Raw genomic sequence first — 21,292 nt, 5'->3', positions numbered from 1 at the left:
CCCGCCCCTTTAACAGGTCATTTAAATCGCTACAAAGGGGGGGGGCAGGGCTCTTAAAGGGGCCGCGCCCCCATTTCGGGGGGCGGTTCCAGTGTCAAAAATAGAAGCTCTGGGGGGTGGGGGAGGGGCCCCAGTATGGCACTGGGGAAATGGGAGAACCAACAAACTCGGGGCCCCATAAACCTGATGTCCCCATAAACCTGGGGGGTGGGGGGCAAACCCCCCCGAAATTGGGTGCTGAGGGCACCCCAATATCCCTGGGAAACCAAACGGGGGGAGTGGTACCAAGCTGGGGACTCCCCCCCTCAAAATGCCACTACCGGGGTCCCTCAGCCTTGCTGTGTCACTGGGGGAGGGGCAACCTGACAACGTGGGGGGGGCCTGGGGGTCCCAAAATCGGGGTGGCACCCTGGGGTCCCCCTGAATCCCCACAGCGGGGTCCTGGAGCCCCCAATCCTGGGGGCCAGGTGACTCTCTGGGGGTCCAGGGGTGCCAGTCCCACCCTAGGGACCCCCCCAGCGCCCCCCCCCCACTCACCCAAGGCTCCATCCCCAAATCCCACTCCCCAAAGGTGCAACACCCCATCCCTCCTCCCCACCCCTAACTCCCCCCCAATTTTCATTCCCCCCTCACTTTTAGGTCCCTCATTTCCTCTCCCCCTCCCCATTTTATTCCCCCCCCGTTTCCTCCACCCCAATTCCAGTTCAATCCCCACTTCCCAACCCCCCGAGTTTTGCTTCCTTCCCCATTTCCCCTTCCATCACCATCCCCTTCCCCGCATTTTCCACTCCCATCCCTCCCAATCCTTCCCCTCCGTTCGCTCCCCCCACCCCAAATCCCCCACCCCTCCCTCAGTGCCCCTCCCCCGCCAGCAGCTGGCAGGGCCGGCAGCACCTCCCCCCCCCTCACCAGGACATGGCAGCGGGGGGCGGGGGGCCGGGCCGGGGGTCCCGGGGGTCCCGGGCAGGGCCCGTAGGCCTCGAGGTCGCAGAGCAGCTCCACCAGGTCGAGCACGGAGCGCAGCGGGGGGCGCCGGGCCAGCACCTCGTGCCCGGGGGGCACCGGGCTGGCCGCGGGCCACCAGGACGCGGAAAGCCAAGCCCGGGTTGAGCAGCACGGCGGCCGCGGCCATGGAGGAGCGGGGGCAGCGCTGCACCAGCCGCAGCCCCCGCGCCGGGCACGGCCCGGGGCCGCCGTCGGCCCCCACGACCCCCCAGTGAGCCGGGAGGGGGATCTCGGCCAGTTCCTCCAGGAAGGAGCCGGGCCAGAGCTGGGGGGCGGGAGGCAGCGGGAAGGGCTGCGGGAGACGAGGGGTTAACGGGGTGGCGGGAACACTTAGAGCCCCCCGAATACCCCCCCAGCCAGCCCCTGCTTTGAGACCCTCTCTGAAAACCAAGGGTCATCTCCAGAGTCCCTTCCCCAACTCACCAGGACCCCAAAACTTCCCCCTCCAAAGATCCCTTCCCCGGCTCACCAAAACCCCAAACCCCCCTAAAGTTCCCATTTCTCACCCCCTTTCCCCAAATTCCCTCTAAAGCCCCCCAGGACACCCCCAGCCCCTTCCCAAGACCCCTCAAGCCATTAGAAGCCCCCCCAGGACCCCCCCAAATCCTCCAGCCCCGAGGCGTGCCCCTCTTCCTCACCACTCGGCTGCTGCCCTCCTCCTCCTCCTCTTCCTCCTCCTCCTCGCTCTCATCCAGCACCACCAGCTGGGCGGGGGGTGGCTGGGGGGGCACCTGGGGGGTGAAGGCAGAGGCTCAGGACCCCCCTCGAACTCCAGGGACCCCCCCAAACCCCAGGGGTCCCCCCCTTACCGGCACCAGGGATGCGCTGGGCTGGGGCTGCTCCTGCTTCACGCGGGGGGTGGCAGCGATCAGGACCCCCAGATCCCCGGGGGGGGGCTGCAAAAGGGGGGGGGGCAGGGGCGTTATGGGGGTCCCAGGCACCCCGAGGAGCCTCAGGGGGTGTTTGGGGGTCCCACTCACCCTTTGGGGGGCGACGCTGGGCTCCGGGGGGGCCCCTTTGAGGCGGGGGGCCGAGGCGATGAGGAGCCCCAGGCGAGGGTCCTGGGGGGCAGGGGGGGTCACAGGGGGGTCCCAGGTGTCCAGGGAGGGTCCCAGGCAGCCGGGGGGTCTCACCTCGAGGCGGGGGAGGGGTCCCGTTTCCTCCTTGATGGGGCAGAGGCGCAAGGGGGGGCCCGGGATGGGCCCGGGGCCGCTCTCAGCCCCCCCCATGGGCTCCTCCTTCTCCTGTGGGGGAGGGGCAGGTCAGGGCAGCCAGGTGAGACCCCCCCCTTTCCCCCCAGGTATCCAGGAGGGACCCCCCACACCCCCAAAATGGAAACCAAGTGTCTGCAGAGGACTCCCCCCCTCCAACCTCATCCCCCGTGGGGAAACTGAGGCACACACAAGCCTTGGGGTCACGGGGCAGAGGACCGAGGCATTTGGGGGTCCCCAAAGCCCCTCCTGCGGGGGATGAGGGGGGGCGTGGGGACACCTTGGTCCCCTCCCCTGACGCCTGGGTCCCCCCGAGGGGGGAGGGTCCGTGCAGAGCAGAGCAGCAAAGCAAGCGCAGCAAGGGGGGGGTGGGGTTATTTTGGGGGGGTGGGAGGAGCATTTTGGGGTCCCCCGTGAGCAGAGGGGGGGTCCTGTTACCTTGCGGGGGGGGCGGGGCAGGCGGCGGCGGCTCCGGGCGTTGGCGCGGGGGGGTCGGGGGGGGCCGGCGGCGGCGGGGCCTGGACAGGGGGAGGGGGCGGCCGCTCCAGGGGGGCCCCCAGCGACCCCCCCCCACCGGCAGCAGCCGCCTCTGCGCCAGGAGAGAGACCTCAGAGCGGGCGGGGCAGCTCCGAGGGAAGGGGGATGTGGATTTGGGGGGGGGGACACAAATGCAGGAAGAACCCCCCGGAATGGGCCCGGCTGGCTGAGGGACCCCCACCCCTTTCCCCCCAAAAGGGACCCAGGGTGAGCCCCCCAAAGCCAAGCAATGCAGGAAGGACCCAGGCGTCCGGGCAACCCCCCCAGAAACGGGACCCAGGCGTCCAGGTGCCACCTGGGTGCTGACCAGTGTCCCCCCTCCCACCCCAAACTTGTCCATACTGGTCCAAACTGGGCTGCACCCAGCGCCGGGGGAGCCTGAACCTTGTGCGTGCCTCAGTTTCCCCAGCCGAAGGAGTCGGGTCGCTGAGGAAATGGGGCGGAGGGGATGGCCGGGGCTCGCTGGGAGGTTACTGGGAGGAAGCACTGGGGGGCACCCACCATGGCACAGCGCAGGCACTGCCTCCAGCGGCACTTCTGGCGCTTGAGGTTCTGCCCCCCGAATTTGGGCTTGTCCCGGCAGAAGTCGCAGCGGCCGCAGTCGGCCGGGCGCCGGCAGGCTGCGCACACCCCGCAGCGCCGGCTGGCCCGGCTCCGCACCCCCCGCTGCCGGCAGAGAGCGGCGTCACCCCCGGGTGCCCGACCGTCCCCAGGGCCCGCCGCAGGGGGGGTCCCCAGGGCCTGCCCGGTGGCGTGGTGTTAGCGTGGGAGCAGCTATTAGGAGCGTTATGGTAGATGCGGCAGTATTAGGGGTATTATAACAGCCAGGCAGCAGCAGCAGGTTAGGGTGAGAGGGACATTCTGACAGGAGCAGCTATTAGAGGCATTACGGTATCCAAGGCACACTATTCGAGGCATTATGGTATCTGCACCCCAGTATTAGAGGCATTATAGTATCTGTGCCCCACTATTAGAGGCATTACGGTACCTGAGCCCCAGTATTTAGGACATTACAGTATCTGTGCCCCCCTATTAGAGGCATTATGGTATCTGTGCCCCACTATTGGAGTCATTACGGTACATGAGCCCCACTATTTGGGGCATTACAGTAGCTGCACCCCACTATAAGAAGCATTACGGTATCTGTACCCCGCTATTAGAGGCATTAAGGCAGCTGTGCCCCACTATTAGATGCATTACGGTACCTGAGCCCCACTATTGTAGGGTCCTGCTGTTAAAGCCGGAGCAGCTATTATGAGGATTATGGTAACCCCACCCCGCTATCGAGGGGTTTTGGGGTACCTGAACCCCATTACCTGGAGCATTACAGTGCCCCACCCCCACAACCAGGCCTGCTCAGACCCCACCATCGGCTGTGAACAGTTTTTGGGGGGGTCACAATGACCTGGCCCCAGCATTAGGGGCATTACGGTATTGGCACCCCAATATCTGTGGGGTTTGAAGGCGCTGAACCCCAATATCCAGCCTGGGAAGAACTCAGGATCGTCACACCTGCACCCCAATACAGGCCCCTGTATTAGGGGCATTACGGCTTCCCCCCCGCCCCAATAGCTGCTCTGGGAGGGGCGTGGCCGTTGTGGAGGGGCGGGGCTAAGGTCGAGGGGGCGGGGCCGATGCCTGTCACTCACCCCGCGGGGCCCAGGGGCCTTCGGGGGTCGCCCCGGCTTCTTCCTCTCCTTGCCCTTGGTCAGCAGCTTCTGGGAGCGAGGGGGGGTTCGTGGGGGGGGGCTGGGGGTTCCAGATGTGCCCAGGTGTGCCCAGGGGGGTCCCACTCACTCTGTGCCGGGCGCTGGAGGCGTTGCCGGGCTCCCGCTCCGCGAGGGGCTTCCATTTCTGGGGGGGGGGGGGAGAAATGGGGCTGAGGGGCTGCACCCTGGGGTCCTCCCTCGCCCAGAACAGCCGGGTGCCTCTGCCCGGGGGTGCCGCACTCACCTCTGTCAGGGGCCGGGGGCTCTGCGGCTTCTTGGCCACCCTGGCTTTCTGGGGGGGACACGGGGTGGGGGGTCAGCAGGGGACACAGGGCGCGGGGACACGCCAGGGTGACACCGGGGCAGGAAGCGAGGAGGGGGAGCGGGGAGGTGCCGGGGTGACACCGAGGGGGCTCTGGGGGGACGGTCCCACCTTGGGGCGCAGGCAGCGGCGCCGCAGGCAGCGCCACTGGCGCTTGAGGCCGGGCTGCAGGCGGCGCAGGCAGATGCAGCAGCTGCCGCAGTCCTCGGTGCTCAGGCAGCCGGCGCAGGAGCCGCAGCCCAGGCCCTGCGGGGACACGGCGTCAGCCAGGAGAACGGGGATAACACGGGGGAAACGCGGGGAAACGCGGGGAAAACGCGGGGGAAACGCGGGGAAACGCGGGGGAAACGCGGGGGAAACGCGGGGGAAACGCGGGATAATGAACACGGCAGAACACGCCAGGATGCAGGAGGACGTGAGTGAAGACAAGGGATGGGGACAAGGGACAGGGGGAGAGACAGGAGTCACAGCCCCTGGCCCTGCGGGGACACAGCGTCACCCAGGAGAGCAGGGAAACACGGGGAAACACGGGATAACAAACACGGGATAACAAACACGGGATAACACGAGAGGATGGAGGAGGGCGAGGGTGAGTGAGCAGCCACAGACGAGGGACAGAAGGACAGAGGGACAAGGCAGGAGCCACAGCCCAGGCCTGCAGTAACGTGGGGTATCAGGCACGCAGGGTAACGCTGGTAATGGTAATTAACAGATTAATGTTAATTAACTCAGCGCCACACACATCCTCAGACAATCGAAGGGGAAGACACGGAGGTGACACGAGATGACAGTGACACGAGGAGTGAGAGGATTATGGTGACATTGGGGGGGTGGCAGTGACACTAGGGGGTGACACTGGGAGGGCAAACAGTGACACTGGAAGAGGGAGGATTACAGTGACATGAGGGGGGTGGCACTGATATGGGGGGTGCTGGTAACACCAGGGTGGGTGATGGTGACACCAGGGGGGTGACAGTGACACCGGGGGTGCCGGTACCTTCTTGACGATGCGCAGGCAGCGGCGCAGGAGGCACTTGGGGGTCCGGCCGGGCCCGGAGGGGCCCCCGGGGGGGCTGCGGGCGCAGGCGCTGCAGATGCCGCAGTCCTCGGGGATGCGACAGGCCTGGCACGTGCCACAGCCCACCCGCTGCGGGGAGGGGGTGTCAGCGCTCCGGGGGGGCCCCCAAACCCCTCTGAGGGATTTGGGGAACGCCCGGGGGCACCGTTTTCCCCCCTGAGGGATGGGGGGTACCTTGTAGAATCGCTGCTCGCGGTTGAAGTCTCGTCTCTGGGCTGGGGGAGGTGGAGGAAGGGGGTCAGGATCACCCCAACTTTCCTGGCATCACCCCCGACCCCCCCAAACTCCTCCAGGCTCCCTCCCTCCCCCCCAGAATGGTCCAAAACAGAGGGAAAAGGAGGCAGGGAAGAACCAGGGAGGAGGAGGAGGAGGAAGGGGAAGTTTCAGAGGAATAAAGTGACAATTAGGAGGCTGAAGAAATTCGAGGAATGATGACGATGATGATGGAGAGGAAAAACCCCAGGGAATGAAGGACAAGAAGAACAGGAAAACGAGGAAGAGGATAAAACAGAAAAAGCTCTGAGAGAGCTGCGGAAGGGATGAGAAGGAATCAGAGAAGGAGGAGGAGCTCGAAAGAGGAGCTCGAAGAGGATGAGGAAGAGCACAAAGAGGATGAGGAGGAGCGCAAAGAGGATGAGGGCGCTGAGGCCGAAGCTCACCACGGCAGTCGGGGCAGAGCCAGCGGCAGCGGCGCTGGGGGGGCAGGGACACCCCCGGGAAGAGGCTCTGGCAGCCGGCACAAAGCCTGTGGAGAAGGGGGAGGCATTTTTGGGGGGAGCCAGGGGGACCCCAACACCCCCACTGCCCCGCCATGGATCCCACAGCCCCCCACGCCCCCCCAGGGACCCCTATCCCCCCTCCTGGGGTCACCCCCCCCTGCTCCTGGGACCCCTCCCCACACCGAGAGTTCCAGGGCACCCCCACCCCCACATCTGGAGGACCCCACGACCCCCCAGGGACCCTCCCCTCCCCCACTCACGCCATCACCCCGTCCTGGGGGGGCTCCAGGGGCGGCCGCTTCCGCGTCCTGCGATGGGGGGGCTCCGGCGGGGGCGTGGTCACGGCTGGAGAGGGCGTGGCATCAACAGAAGGAGGTGTGGCCTGGGGAGTAGTGGGCGTGACCTGGACGGGAGGAGGCGTGGCCTGGACAAGAGGCGGGGCCTGGCTGGGGATGGGCGGGGCCTGAACAGATGAGGGTGGGGCCTTCTCGGTCTCAGCCCCGCCTACCTCCACCTCCACCTCCACTTCCACCTCATCCTCCTCCTCCTCCTTTTTGATTTTGGGGGGCTCCGGGAGGGGCTCGGCGGGCAGGTGCCATTTGGGGCTCTTCCTGGTCTGAAAAGCACAAAATGGGGGGGGCTGGGGGTCACAAGAACGCCTTGTGACCCCTCCCCCACTTCAAAACCCCCTATTACTGCTCCTCCCCAATTCAAAGACCCCTTGTTTCCCTCCTCAAGCTCATTTTGAGAAGACCTTGTGATCCCATCTCTTTATTCCACCCTCAATTCCTTTCTTCTTGTGGGGCTTCCCCTCTAAGCAGAGCTGCAGGTTTCCCTCCCCGAGGTTTTTCAGGATTTTTGGGCTTCCCCCGCCGTGGTTTTTAGGGTCCCATGCCCCGTACCCGGGTGGGGCCAGGCCGCTGCAGCCCCGATTTGAAGTCGAAGTTGCTCAGGTCGTGCCCAGGGCCCAGGAACCGCCGCAGCTCGATCTTACTGCGGAACTTCTGCCCTGTGGGGCTGCAGGGAGCTCGGGTCAGACGCGCCTCAAAAAACCCCAGGAACGGCCCCGAAACCCCCCGGGCACCACTGAGCCTGGGGGAGCCCCCAGTGCCAAAGGGAGAATGGGAAAGGGGGACCAAACACAGCTCCGGGGACACCAAAACTCTTAAAAAGGATCCCCCGAGCCCCAAAATAGCCTGGAAAAATCGGAGAGGACTGGGAGTATTTGGGGAAAGGGGAACTGAGGTGGCTCCGGGGAGATCACGGAGGAGCAGATGGGAGAGGGGCTCTGAAATCCCCCACGAAACATCACGGGGGAAGCCCCCAAACGGACACGGGCTGGGGTCTAGGAGGGAGAAAGGGCAGAACCGGCCCCACCCGCAGTCCCGGGAGGGTGGGAGGGGGGCGCTGGGGGTTTTTGGGGAGGGGCACCTCCTGTAGTAGGTGTCGCTGCGGCCGCTGGTGGCCCCGGATTTCCGAAAAGCTTCACGGCGCTGCCAGCCCGGGCCCAGCGCCGGGCACTCGGCCCAGCCCTCCGCCATCCTGCGGGGGGGCTGAGACCCCCGGGGGGGTGGGGAGGGGGTCACGACCCTCCCAGATGGCCCAAACACCCCCCGGACCCCGCCCCCAAACACAGCCGGGCCGCGCCCCCTCCGCACGTGACTCCATCCTCCCCTCCCCCACCGCCAGGGCTCCCCCTCCCCCACACAAACACAGCTCCGAGCCCGCCCCTCCCCCGCAAGGACACCCCCAAAATCCCCCCGGAGGTCCGCCCCCACCCCAAACACCCCCGAAGCGGCCGCGTCCCCATCCCAAACTGATCCTCGCTCTCATAAAGTGCCCCAAAGCGCCCCTGCCCCTCACAAACAACCCCTAAACTGCCCCTGCCCCTCACAAACAACCCCCAAACCGCCCCTGCCCCTCACAAACTGCCCCCAAACCGCCCCTCCCCCTCAGAAACTGCCCCCAACCGCCCCTTCCCCTCAGAAACTGCCCCCACAGCGCCCCTGCCCCTCAGAAACTGCCCCCAAACCGCCCCTCCCCCTCACAAACACTTCCCAAGCGGCCTCTCCCCGTCACAAACTGCCCCCTCCCCTCACAAACAACCCCGAAACTGCCCCTTCCCCTCAGAAACTACCCCCAAACTGCCCCTCCCCCTCACAAACTGCCCCCAAGCTCCCCCTCCCCCTTCCAGCCCCCTCCCTCACCCCCTTCCCCCACACGAACCCCCCCCCCCGCCCCCCTCCCGGCCCGCCCTTCCCCACCGGCCGCGTCTCCCCGCTCGGATCCCTCTCGCTCCCCGCTCCTCGCTCAATCCCGCTGCGGTTCCGCACCCCCCCGGCCCCTCACCGTTCCCATCCGCCCCCGCCTGTGGCGCAGCTCTTCCTCTTCCTCCTCCTCTTCCTCCTCCTCTTCCTCCGGCGACGCCGCGAGGCCGCGGGGGGCGGAGGGGGCGGGGCCCCGCGCCGGAAGCGGAAACGCCGGGCGGGAAAATGAGGGGGCGGGGACTGCGGGTCACGTGAAGCTGTATGGACCAATGAGAAAAGGAAGAATCAGGGAGGGGCGGGGCGATGGGCGACCCGTGGTGCTGGGGAGGCACGTGACCGCGGGGCACGTGACGCCAGGAGGGTGGGGATATGCTAATGAAGCAGCGTATGGGCGTGGCTATGCTAATTAGACCCGAGCGTTCCTCGGGGGCCCATTTGGGCCCTTTCCCCTGCCCAGGACCCCCCGAACCCCCTCAAAGGACGCCCCAAAACAGCCAGGGGTCCCTCCCAGCCCCCCCACGGATGCTGCTCCCATTTCCCCTCAGGATCCCCCAAAAAGGACCCCCAAACACTGGCAGGGACCCCTCCCAGCCCCACCATGGACGCTGCTCCCATTTCCAGCCCCCCTAACTCCCTAAGGACCCCCCCAGCCGCCCCCAAGGCCAGCGAAGGGATCCCCACAGCCTCTGCAGGGTCTGGGCTGGTACCAGAACCCAAAGGCTCCCAAAATTCCCCCAAAAGGCACCCCCAGGATCCCAAAGACCCCACAGGAGCCTCCCCATATCCCATGGACAGCCCCACAAATCCCACCGAGAACCCAGGGACGCCCCCAGACTCCTTTTACACACCCAGTTTATTTGGAGATGGGGGAGCACCCAGGGATCAGGGGTGGGGGAGACGTGGGGAGGGGTCCGGGGGGTTTTTGGGGCTCCAGGGGTGGTCAGCGGTCGGAGCTGGGCCCGTGGTCAGCGGTCGGAGCGCAGGTCCGTGGTCAGCGGGTCGTGCTGGATGGTCTGGTGCAGCATCAGCGCCAGCAGCCCCGCCCGGTTCGTCATGGCCGCCCGCACATTGCGCTCCTGCTCGAACAGCTCGTCCAGCTTGTACCACTGCGGGGACAGGGACAGCGTGGGGACAGGGACAGGGACACTGCTCTGCTCGAACAGCTCGGCCAGCTTGTACCACTGCGGGGACAGGGACAGCGTGGGGACAGGGACAACGTGGGGACAGGGACAGGGACACCGCTCGAACAGCTCGGCCAGCTTGTACCACTGCGGGGACAGGGACAGCGTGGGGACAGGGACAGCGTGGGGACAGGGACAGGGACACTGCTCTGCTCGAACAGCTCGGCCAGCTTGTACCACTGCGGGGACAGGGACAGCGTGGGGACAGGGACAGGGACACTGCTCTGCTCGAACAGCTCAGCCAGCTTGTACCACTGCGGGGACAGGGACAGCGTGGGGACAGGGACAGCGTGGGGACAGGGACAGGGACACTGCTCGAACAGCTCATCCAGCTTGTACCACTGCGGGGACAGGGACAGCGTGGGGACAGGGACAGGGACACCGCTCGAACAGCTCGGCCAGCTTGTACCACTGCGGGGACAGGGACAGCGTGGGGACAGGGACAACGTGGGGACAGGGACAGGGACACCGCTCGAACAGCTCGGCCAGCTTGTACCACTGCGGGGACAGGGACAGCGTGGGGACAGGGACAGGGACACTGCTCTGCTCGAACAGCTCAGCCAGCTTGTACCACTGCGGGGACAGGGACAGCGTGGGGACAGGGTGGGGACAGGGTGGGGGCAGGGACAGTGACACTGTCCTGCTCAAACAGCTCGTCCAGCTTGTACCACTGCGGGGACGGGGACAGGGACAGCGTGGGGACAGGGTGGGGACAGCGTGGGGACAGTGACACTGTCCTGCTTGAACAGCTCGTCCAGCTTGCCCCACTGCAGAGGACAGGGACAGCGTGGGGACAGGGATAGCGTGGGGACCATGTGGGGACAGGACAGGGACATGGACAGTGACACAGTCCTGCTCGAACAGCTCGTCCAGCTTGCAGCACTGCGGAGGACAGGGACAGCATGGGGACAGGGACAGCGTGGGGACACTTTGGGGACACCGGGCGGTGGCACCCACCACGCGGACGCGCTCCAGGTCCACCTCGGCGCGGCGCAGCTTCTCCCAGCAGTAGTGACGGTGGCACTTGCGCTTGGGCACGCGGCAGAAGTCCCCGGTCAGCTCGAAGACGTCGCGCACCAGCGGGCACCCGCACACCTCGTCCGCGGGCACCTGGGCGGGCACGGGGTCAGCGCCGGGCTGGGGACACCCAGAGCCCCTCTGCCACCTCCATGGCCACCCTGGGGTCCTGGCAGCGTCCTGGGCACTGCCCCCGTCCTGTCCCCTCACGTCCACCTTGGTGTCCTGGGCACTGCCCCCCTCCTGTCCCCACCCTGGGGTCCCAGGAGCGCTCAGGATACAGATCCCCTAAATTCCACCCCAAAATCTCATTCTGTGCCCACTTTGGGGTCCCGGGACTGTCCTGGGCACTGCCCCTGGCACCCAGAACCTCGTTCTGTGCCCACCTTGGGGTCCCGGGAGTGCTCGGGGCACAGCACCTGCAGCCTCTTGCAGTAGGTTTTGCTCTGGGGGTTGTAAACGTCACAGAACAGCCGGGTGGCCCTGGGGGGACATGAGAGGTGTCCTGGGGTGGGGGGACAGGGGGCTGAGGGACACCCCCAAGACAGCCACAACCTGCCCCCTGGGTGCTCCCTCCCCAGGGTGACACCCCCACCCCAGAAAGCCCCCCCAGGGTGTCCCACCCCCTGCCCAGAGCCCCCTCCCCACTCACCCCTCGATGCGGGTGGGGTACATGGACCCGAAGGACGTTTGGCTCTCGTACTGCAATGGGGTGGGGGGGGTCAAAAGAGGGGCGGGGATGGGACCCCTGAGCCCCCCCTGGGGCCCTATGGACCCCCAGAGGGACCCCCAGCCCCCATAGAGCCCCCCCGAGCCCTCCATGGGCCCCAGCCCCTATAAAGCCCCTCCCCACGACAGCCCACGGAACCCCCCGCCCCTACTGAGCTCCCAGCAGGTCCCTACAGCCCCCCCAGACCCTATACAGACCCCCTGAAGTTCCTTCACAGGGTGCCCACAGCCCCCTCAAGCTGAGGAAAGGGATCCCCGTGGCCACTGCAGGATCTGGGGAGGGTGCCCAGCCCTGGGGGCTCCCAAAGTTCCCCTAAAAGGACCTCCCAGAAGATCCCACAGGAGCTTGCAGAGTCCCATGGATGATGCCACAGATCCCAGGAACCCACAGGGCCCCAGAGGTGCCCCCAGACCCCCCCAGACCCCGGGATCACCTTGGCGTAGCAGCGCTCCATGTGCCGCAGGGCCACCTTGGGGTTGATGGGGTGGCCACAGGACACGCAGAAGATCTGCAGGTCCGTGTCCTCGCTGTCCCCCTCCGTGCTCTGGGGGGACAGCAGGGTCAGGAGGTCCACGGGGCACTCAGGGATTGGGGGGACACAAGGTTAAGGGGCTCCAGGGGCACCCAGATGCTCCAGGGAGGGGTTTGGGGGGACCCTGGTGTCCATGGGGGACCCAGGACAGGGCTCAGGAGGGACTCAAGAGATTTGGGGGATGCCCAGGGGCTCAGGGGGACCCAGAATGGGGGGAATGAAAGGGTTGGGGGCACCCAGGATGGACCCAGGGATTTTGGAGGGAACCCAGGGAAGGGCAGAGAGGGGGAACTTGATGGGTTTGCAAGCACCCATGAGTCCATGAAGGATCAGGGGGGATCTCAAGAGGGACCCAGAACTGAGAGAATTAAATTTTGGGGTTCCCATTCCTCCAGGAACTGTGTGTGGGTACCAGAGGAGCAGAGGGATCTCAAGAGGAACCCAAAATGGGGAAAATTAAAAGATTTGGGGGCACCCGGGCATCGATGAAGGACCGAGGGAGATGACAGGAGGGACCCAAAACGGGTAGAATCAAAGTGGTTTTGGGGTCCCCGGTGCTCCGTGAGCCCCGGGGGGTGCCCACCTCCTCGTCCTCGCGGGGAGGGTGCCCCTTGGCGCGGGCGATGAGCCCCTCGAGCTCGTGGAAGCGCCGCTCCATCTCCTGCAGCCGCAGCCGCGCCTGGTGCTGCTCGCGCCGGATGCGCTCCAGCAGCCGCTTGCCGTGCTCCTCCGCCACGCACGGGCTCTGCTGCCACTGCTGGATCCGCTGCGGCAGGATCTCGTAGATCCGGCTGGGATCGGGGCGAGGAAAGGGTTAATGGGGGCTGCAGGATCCCTGGGATCCACCGCTGGATCCACTGTAGCAGGATCCTGCAGATCTGGCTGGGATCAGGGTGAGGAAAGGGTTAAATGGGGGCTGCAGGATCCCTGGGATCCACTGAGGCAGCATCTCGTAGATCCAGCTGGGATCGGGGTGAGGAAAGGGTTAAATGGGGGCTCCGGGATCCCTGGGATCCACTGAGGCAGGATCTGTTCATGTAACTGGTTTGTACTGGTCTATACTGCTTTGCAGCAGTCTGTACAGATCATTACTGGTTTATACTGGTCTGTCCCGCCCTGCACTGGTTTATACTGGTCTACGCCAGTCAACAGTGTTCTGTACTGGTTTATACTGGTCCGTACTGGTGGGTACTCACTTGGCAGCCAGTTTGATGCCGCAGGCCTCGCTGCAGTACTTGGAGGGCGGCCGGGCGGGCCGGGTGCAGCCGGGGCCCAGGCACTGGCCCAGCCCCGCGGGGTCGCGGGCGTCGGCGCGCTCGGGGTGCCCGCGGCGCTCGCGGTGCCGCGCCCGCTGCCGGTGCCGCTTGTAGCGCTCCTCCTTCTGCACCAGTTAGAACCGGTGAGCACCAGGAACCTCCCAGTAACCTCCCAGTAACCACCCAGTAATCAGCACTCACGCCCCAATAGCCACCAGAGCCCTCCCAGCGCTGCACCCGGCGCTGGCGCCGCTTGTAGCGCTGCTCCTTCTGCACCAGTTAACACCAGTTGACACCAGTTAACACCAGTTAACACCAGTCACCACCCAGAACTCTCCCAGTACCTCCCGGCAGCTCCCAGCGCTCATTCCGCCACTCCTCCTCCCACACCAGTGAGCGCCAGTAGCCACCCGTCAGCACCCAGTGACCACCGCTCGTAACCCAGCAACCACCCAGGTTCCTCCCACCCACCCACGGAACCTTCCAGTAACCCCCAGGAGCTCCCAGTAACCCCCGGTAGCTCCCAGTGCTCCTCACCTTCTTGTCGGATTTCTTCTCGCGGCGTTTGACGTGCTTGACCTTCACGGCGCGCTTGCGCAGGACGGGGTCCAGGAACGGCGCGTCCTCGGCGTCGCTGAGCCAGGGCTGGCAGGACCAGGGACACATGGGGACACGTGGGGGACACGTGGGGGACACGCGGGGTGACGGCCCCGATGCGCCTCAGAGCGTGGCCCGTGAAGGGACACGAGGGGACAACGTGGCCCTGAGGTGCCACAGGCACACGGCCCGGTGTGGGGACACGCCAGGACACGCTGGGGACACGCAGGGACACGCCTGACACGCCTCAGAATGCCACGGGGACGTGTCCTGATGTGCCGGGACACGTTGAGGACATTTGGGGACGCGCCTTAGGGCACGGCCTGGTGCGGGGACGTGCCAGGACACACCTCAGGACACCACGGGGACACGTCCTGACACGTTGGGGACGTTTGGGTACGTTTGGGGACACGTCCTGATACACCTGAAGCTCACCTTGACACACAAAACCACCACACCTAAAACCAGGCCTAAGCCACCCCTAAACACACGAAAGCAGGCCCTGACATGCAAAAACCTTCTTCAAATCTGCTCCTGTGGGGCTCGGGGGGATTTGGGGTGCCTGGTGGGTTTTGAAACACCACGGGGGGAACAGCGAGGGTCCCCAGTGCAGTATTTGAGGTCCTGGGAGGGCAGTTTTGGGGTGCCGGGGGGCAGTTTTGGGGTCCCAGGGCAGTTCTGAGGTGCCAGGGCAGTTCTGGGGTCCCGGAGGGGCAGTTCTGGGGTCCTGGGGAGGCAGTTTTTGGGGTCCCGGTGTGGCAGTTCTGGAGTCCCGGGGGGGGCCAGTTTTGGGGTCCCGGGGGGCAGTTTTCGGGGTCCCGGGGGGCAGTTTTTGGGGGCTCACCAGGCCGTGCTCGTCGAAGGCGCCGGCGCAGAGCTCCTGGTAGAGCCGGGGGTCGAGGGGCAGCTCCTCGTCCGAGAGGCTCTCGGGGGGCCCCGGCCCCCCCAGCTGCGCCTTCAGCAGCTCCAGGTCCCCCTCACGCCCCCGGGCAAGCTGGGGGGGGGGGTCAGCACTGCCAGGGACCCCCAGGACCTCCCCCCATGGCACCCCTAGGACCTCCCCCCGCCCCGGGATGCCTCCCATGGCACCCCAGGGCACCCCCCGGGCTCCCCCTTTTGCTCCTGTGCCACCTGGGGGGGGGGTCAGCATGGCCAGGGACCCCCTGGATCCCCCCCATGGCACCCCCAGGACACTCCCATCAGTTGGGGGGTGGGTCAGCACCCACCAGGGACCCCCTGGGACCCCCCAGGACCTCGATGGCACCCGTGGGACCCCTGGTGGGGGCAGCACCTTCCTGGGCAACCCCCCCCCCCACCAAGGACACCGAGGTTTTGGGGTGCCCCTCCCCCCACAGCCAGGCCTGGCCCCTCCCCCACACACTTCTCACAGGGTTGGGGGGGTCTGGGGTCCCCCTTTCACCTCCCCCTCCCCCCAGAGCCCCAGGGACTCACCGAGGTGGGGAAATACTTGTAGGACTCCTGTGGGGACATTGAGGGGACACGTCAGGGACAGGGCGGTGACACGGGGACACAGGAGAGGGTGACACAGGGAGATGGGGACACAAGGTAACACAGGAACCAAAGACAGAGTGACACAGGGACACGGGACAGTTAGGGACACAAGACATCTTGGGAAGGGTGACACAAACACGGGACATGGGGATACGAGGACATAGAACAGGGACACACAGGGGCATGGGACACTTGGGGACACAAGACACCTTGGGGACATGGCAGGGTGACACAGGGACACAGCAGCTCGTCGGGGACACAGAACACGTGAGGAACGGGGGACATGGGGACGTGCCAGGAGCGTGACACATCAGGGACGCGGCACAAGGTGACAAAAAGACACGAGGACACGGCAAGACGGTGACAAAGGATGTGTCACAACATGAGACACAGTGACCAAGGGACATGGGACACAGTGACAGAGGGACACAAGGTGACAGAGGGACACGGGACAAGACGAAACGCTAACAAGGGACACGGTGACCCTTGGGGGGGACAGAGGGACATGGGATAGGGTGACAAAGGGACAAAAGGTGGTGACAGAAGCCACGTGACAGGGACACAGCCACAAAGAGCCGCGCTGGGGACACACCAAGGCCACCCCAACACCCCCAGCCCTGGCAGGCACCGAGGCCCCGCCACACGGGGGACACCCCCCATTCCAAACACACCAAGGGCACGTTGGAGGCACACTGGGGACACGCTGGGGACACGCTGGGGACACGCCAGGTGCCCGCTCACCCGCGCCCGCAGCTGGCACTGCCGCAGCCGGCACTTCTGGCGGATCTTGTTGGGGCCACCGAATTTCTTCATGTCCCGGCAGAAGTCGCACTGCCCGCAGTCCTCGGGGCGCCGGCACGCCTCGCACTCGCCGCACATGCGGGCCGAGCGCTTGATCTGGGGGCAGGCACCCCGAAAAGGGGTCAGGCACCCCAAAAATGGGATCAGGCACCCCAAAAATGGGGTCAGGCAACCCTAAAATGGGATCAGGCACCCCAAACCCCACCAGGGACACCCCAAACCCCACCCTGCCCTGCACTCGCCGCACATGCGGGCCGAGCGCTTGATCTGGGGGCAGGCACCTCGAAAAAGGGGTCAGGCAACCCAAACCCCACCAGGGACACCCCAAACCCCGCCAGGGACACTCCAAATCCCACCAGGGACACCCCAAACCCCGCCAGGGACACCCCTGCCCTGCACTCGCTGCACACGTGGGCTGAGCGCTTGACCTGGGGTCAGGCACCCCAAAAATAGGATCACGCACCTCGAAAATGGGGTCAGGCACACCAAAAACCACCAGGAGCACCCCAAATCCCACCAGGGACACAGTCACCTTGCACTCCCCAAACACAGGTTGAGTGCTTGATCTGGGGTCAGACACCCCCACAAAGGGGGTCAAACACCCCAAAAATCTAACGGGGGCACCCCAAAACCCAAGCTGGGAAGGATCCCAGGCACGCGGAGAGAGTCGGGGTCCCCCAAATCTCCCTCAAAGCACCCCCTAGCTCTCTGGTGACCCCCCAAATCCTCATCCCAAGGGACTCAGGTACCTCCCAGCCTCCCCCCAGAATTGGGGTGTCCTCCTTTGTGGGGTCCCCATCCCCTGACCACCCCCCAGAGCCCACCTTGGCAGCCCGGCCCTGCTCCAGCTCCTGCCCCTTGGCCCCCTCGTGCTCCTTCTCCCGCCACTTCTTGTGCCGGTACCGGATCTCCAGGGACGGGTCCTTCTCTGGGGTGGGGGGATCACACAGGGGTCAGGGGCTCCACCACCAGGGACACCCCAAAAACGGGGTCAGGCACCCCAAATCCCACCAGGAACACCCCAAATCCCACCAGGGACACCCCCACCTTACATTCGCTGCACACGCGGGCTGAGCGCTTGATCTGAGGTCAGACATGCCAAAAATGGGGTCAGGCACCCCAAAAACCAAACCACCCCAGAACCCCCCCACCCCCCAGCTGTCCCTGGAACTCTGCAAATCAGCCCCCCCGCCCCTCACTGCAGCCCGACACTCCCAAACGGCCCCCCCAGAGCCCCTCAAAGCCCCCCCGGAGCCCCCAGCCCCTCTCACCGCGGCACTGCCGGCAGTACCACTCGCGGATGGCCTTGGCCATGCGCTCGGTGATGTTGATGCAGTCCCCATGGAACCACTCGTTGCAGTTGTCGCAGCCGCTGTGGGACGGGGGTGACACCGAGACCCTCAGCCGGGCACCCCCAAAGCCCCCCCGAAGGGGACCCCGCACCGCTCCCCGCTTCAAGGGATCCCTTCCAACACCCCCCGGGACCCCCCAACTGCCACCCTGAGAGGCACCCGAGACCCCCAGCCCCGTGTCCCCCCACTGCTGCCCCCTCAGATCTGCTGTGACCCCCCCCAAACCCTCCCCCACATCCTGAAGCACTTAGAGACCCCCCTCACATCCCGAAGAAGTTGCAGACCCTGTTCCTCCCGTTCTCCCTCACATCCCGAAGCTATTTGGGACCCCTCAGACCCTCACCCACATCCTGAGGCAGCTGAGGACCCCGACCCCCGTTTCCCCTCACATCCTGAAGCTATTTGGGACCCCCCAGACCCTCACCCACATCCTGACACAGCTGAGGACCCCGACCCCCGTTTCCCCTCACATCCTGCAGAGGACCCTGCTCCCCCCCGCTCCCCTCACATCCCGAAGCACCTGCGGACCCCGCTCCCCCCGTTCCCCCTCACATCCTGAGGGAGCTGAGGACCCCCCAGACCCCCCCCTCACATCATGAAGCATTTGGGGACCCCCCCAGACCCCCCCTCACATCATGAAGCAGTTGATGTCCGGCTTGCGGCACACGCAATAAACCGGCGCGTTCTCCTCCCCTCCCGGGGCCGCCTCCGCGTCCGAGAATTCGCTGTCCTGAGGGGGTAACGGCGGGGGGCGTCAGCGCCTGGGGGGGTCCTCAGACACCGCAGACCCCCGGAGCTCCCCTCACACCCCCGGTTCCCGCCCCCACCATCGCTGCCGCCGCCACCGAGAGACACTCCCGGCTAGGCCCAACCGCGGCCGGAAGCGGGGGCGTGTCCAACTTCCGCTTCCGGATAAGGGCGCGCCCGCCCACAATATGGCGGCGGCCATGACAGAAATGGCGGCGGCTGCAGGGGGCCGCCATGTTTGGGGGAAGTGTCACCCGCGGTGGCAAAGAGACGCCTGAGAGACAGCAGTGGTGGCGGAGCGTTTATTTGGGACATGGGGGACATCAGGATGTGAGGGGACATGGGGGGACATGAGGGGACCTAGGGGTCTTGAGGGACACTGGGGGGACACATGGGGAAATGGGGGACATTGGGGACCTGAGGGAACATGGAGGACATTGGGGGGACATGGGGGACATTGAGGATGTGAGGGGACATGGGGGGCACATGGGGATCTGTGGGGACAGGAGGGACATTGGGGGAAATGGGGACAAGAGGGACAGTTGGGGACTAAGGGGAGGATGGGGGAAACTTGAGAGGACTGGAGGATGTGGGGGAGCCTTGGAGGTGTGAGGGACCTGAGGGGGACATGGCGGGGAGGACAATAGGTAATGGGGGGCATGAGAACATGGCAGGACACAGGTGGCCCGCAGGTAACACACAGAGGTGTCACACAGGTGTCCCATGACGTGTGTCCATCTCTTCCCTCCTCACTCTAGGCGAGCCTCCTGGGGGCGCTGAAGCTGCTGCAGCTCCTCTGCCAACCTGGGGGCGGACCCAGAGAAGGGGTGGGGCTGGAGGTGGGCGGGGCCTTGAGGGGCCCAGGTGACAGGGCCATACCTGTCCCCAGGGTGTCACACACCCGTCCCAGGGGTCACACACCTGTCCCAGGGGTCACACACCCATCCCAGCAGGTCACACACCTGTCCCAGCGGTCACACACCTGTCCTGGGTGTCACACACCCATCCCAGCAGGTCACACACCTGTCCCAGGGGTCACACACCTGTCACGGCGCTGCAGGCTCAGCTGCTGCCGGCCCAGCTCCACCTCCAGCTGTCGCTCCGCCCCCTCCTGCTCCAGCTGCACCAATCGCCTGCAAGAACGGGGGTTAGGGGGTGGGAACAGGCCTGAGTGGGCGGGGTCACCTTTGAGGGGGCGGGGCCAGAGCCTGGCACTCACCTGAGCACAAGCGCCTCTGGGCCCAGCTGCTCCTCGGTGTCCATCAGGCGGTGCTCTGGGCAAGGGGGGGGGACACTGGTCAGCCCAAGGGGACACACCTGGGGTTGGGGGGGGCTCAGGTGTCCAGGGGGGTCACTCAGGGGCTCGTGGGAGAGGGGCTCAGGTGGCCCAGGGTCAGTCAGAAGCTCAGGAGGTCACTCAGGTGTTGGCACTGAGGTGTCCAAGGGCACCCCTCAGGCGCCCAGAGGTGTCGCAGAGGTCATTCAGGTGTCAGGAGGGACACTCAGGTGATCGAGGGGGGTCCTGGGGGGTCACTCAGGTGTCAAGTGCTCACCCCAGCTCAGCCACTTCTCCTTCATCTTCTCCAGCTGCACCAGTTCAGCCTGCAGGTGGGCTGGAGTCTGTGGGGGGACAAGGAGGGGGTGATCCCAAGGTGTGCCAGGGCACCCAGGTGTGTGAGGGACCCCCAGGTGTGTGTGGGACCCCCAGGTGTGTGTGAGACCCCCAGGTGTGTGAAGGAACCCAGCCCGGGGCTCACGTGAGTGACGCGCAGGCGCTTGAGCTCCTCCATGATGGCCTCGAGCTGCTGGCAGTGGTGCCGCCTGGGGTGAGGGGACACGGGGGGGGGGGGGGGAAACAGTGGTCACATGACCTGTGTGGGTCACCTGGTGCCACCCCTAGCCCCACCTGTGTCCCCCAGCCTCACCTGAGTCCCCGGCGCAGGTTCTGCAGCTGCTCCCACTGCTGCTTTGTCCCTTCCAGGTCCTGCTGCTGCTCCAGGCAGAGCCCGCAGCGCCTGTGGGGGGTCAGGGGGCACCAGATGTGTTTGGGGGGGCGGGGTCAGAGGTCATGTGGGCACAGGTGAGGTTGAGGAGGGTCACAGGTGTCCCCACTCACCTCTGACCTTTGGCATCCACCTCCTTCCCTTGCAGCTGCGCTCTCTGCAGTGACTCTGGGGGGTCACAGGGGTGGAGGTCAGGGAGATCAGGGGGGTCAGGGGGGTCCCTCTGTGCAGGGGTCCCACCCCCTCTGGGGGAGTCAGGAGGGGCCACAAGGGTCAGGGAATCATGGGGGTCAAGGGGGCCAGAGGTTCAGGGAGCATTCGGGGAGGTTTTGGTGGGGCCCCAAAGACCCCAGGGCCCCCTGGGCTCACCCTGCACCTGCTGCCAGGACTTCTCCAATGCCTCCTTGTGCTGCTCCACTGTGGGGAGGAGGAAATGAGCTCAGAGCCCTCTGTCCCCACAAACCCCTCAGGGTCCCCACCCACCACCCAACGACCCCACAGACCCCTCTCTGTGTGTCCCCAGCCCTCCCTGTGTTCCCGTCCAGAACCCCCCTCTGTGTCCCCCTCCAGACCCCTCAGGGATCCCCCAAAACCCTCTGTGTCCCCTCCAGACCCCTCAGTGTCCCCCCAAGGTGACTCACGCTGCTCCAGGTGCTGGCGCAACCCCTCACTGCACTCTTGTGCCTTCACCAGCTCCTTTGTCGTGGCCTCGCGGA

General features: G+C 65.8%; 2 protein-coding genes across 3 annotated transcripts; both read right to left on the bottom strand.

The window, feature by feature from the left end:
• Nucleotides 1-94: 94 nt before the first annotated feature.
• MBD1 (methyl-CpG binding domain protein 1) lies at nt 95-9,080 on the bottom strand. The gene is made up of 18 exons (XM_038126519.1): nt 8,931-9,080; nt 8,013-8,134; nt 7,484-7,598; nt 6,842-7,197; nt 6,522-6,607; nt 6,037-6,077; nt 5,782-5,931; nt 4,896-5,030; nt 4,707-4,754; nt 4,551-4,607; nt 4,403-4,471; nt 3,255-3,419; nt 2,139-2,249; nt 1,986-2,066; nt 1,815-1,901; nt 1,644-1,736; nt 845-1,297; nt 95-109 (listed from the first exon to the last, which is right to left on the bottom strand). The coding sequence occupies exons 1-18, from the start codon at nt 8,937-8,939 to the stop codon at nt 95-97; spliced, it is 2,193 nt and encodes a 730-aa protein (XP_037982447.1). The 5' UTR covers nt 8,940-9,080.
• Nucleotides 9,081-9,666: 586 nt separating this feature from the next.
• CXXC1 (CXXC finger protein 1) lies at nt 9,667-18,766 on the bottom strand. Of its 2 annotated transcripts, XM_038126551.1 has the most exons (15): nt 18,654-18,766; nt 18,459-18,556; nt 17,746-17,846; nt 17,299-17,402; nt 16,415-16,570; nt 15,614-15,640; nt 15,006-15,155; nt 14,102-14,209; nt 13,505-13,689; nt 12,892-13,099; nt 12,210-12,320; nt 11,699-11,748; nt 11,433-11,529; nt 10,987-11,139; nt 9,667-9,954 (listed from the first exon to the last, which is right to left on the bottom strand). In XM_038126551.1, the coding sequence occupies exons 1-15, from the start codon at nt 18,654-18,656 to the stop codon at nt 9,814-9,816; spliced, it is 1,692 nt and encodes a 563-aa protein (XP_037982479.1). In that variant the 5' UTR covers nt 18,657-18,766; the 3' UTR covers nt 9,667-9,813. The 2 variants fall into 2 exon arrangements, with proteins under 2 accessions (XP_037982479.1, XP_037982480.1); XM_038126552.1 differs by lacking the exon at nt 15,006-15,155 and having other exon boundaries at nt 9,668-9,954.
• Between the last annotated feature and the right edge of the window lie 2,526 nt (nt 18,767-21,292).

The sequence above is a fragment of the Motacilla alba genome, unplaced genomic scaffold (genome assembly GCF_015832195.1).
Source record: "Motacilla alba alba isolate MOTALB_02 unplaced genomic scaffold, Motacilla_alba_V1.0_pri HiC_scaffold_35, whole genome shotgun sequence".
In the NCBI taxonomy this organism is placed as follows: Eukaryota; Metazoa; Chordata; class Aves; order Passeriformes; family Motacillidae; genus Motacilla; species Motacilla alba.
Note: the sequence above shows the minus strand (reverse complement) of the source record. Positions and strands in the feature narration are given on the sequence as shown.

Excerpts from the sequence above, each read along its gene's own strand:
- MBD1 (XM_038126519.1), bottom strand. Across the intron at positions 4,755-4,895 it reads GCCGCTGCCTGCGCCCCAAG|AAAGCCAGGGTGGCCAAGAA; the intron begins GTGGGACCGTCC and ends TGTCCCCCCCAG. Across the intron at positions 1,737-1,814 it reads CCAGCGCATCCCTGGTGCCG|GTGCCCCCCCAGCCACCCCC; the intron begins GTAAGGGGGGGA and ends TTCACCCCCCAG.
- CXXC1 (XM_038126551.1), bottom strand. Across the intron at positions 17,403-17,745 it reads GTACTGCCGGCAGTGCCGCG|AGAAGGACCCGTCCCTGGAG; the intron begins GTGAGAGGGGCT and ends CCCCCACCCCAG. Across the intron at positions 13,690-14,101 it reads AGAAGAAATCCGACAAGAAG|AAGGAGGAGCGCTACAAGCG; the intron begins GTGAGGAGCACT and ends TAACTGGTGCAG.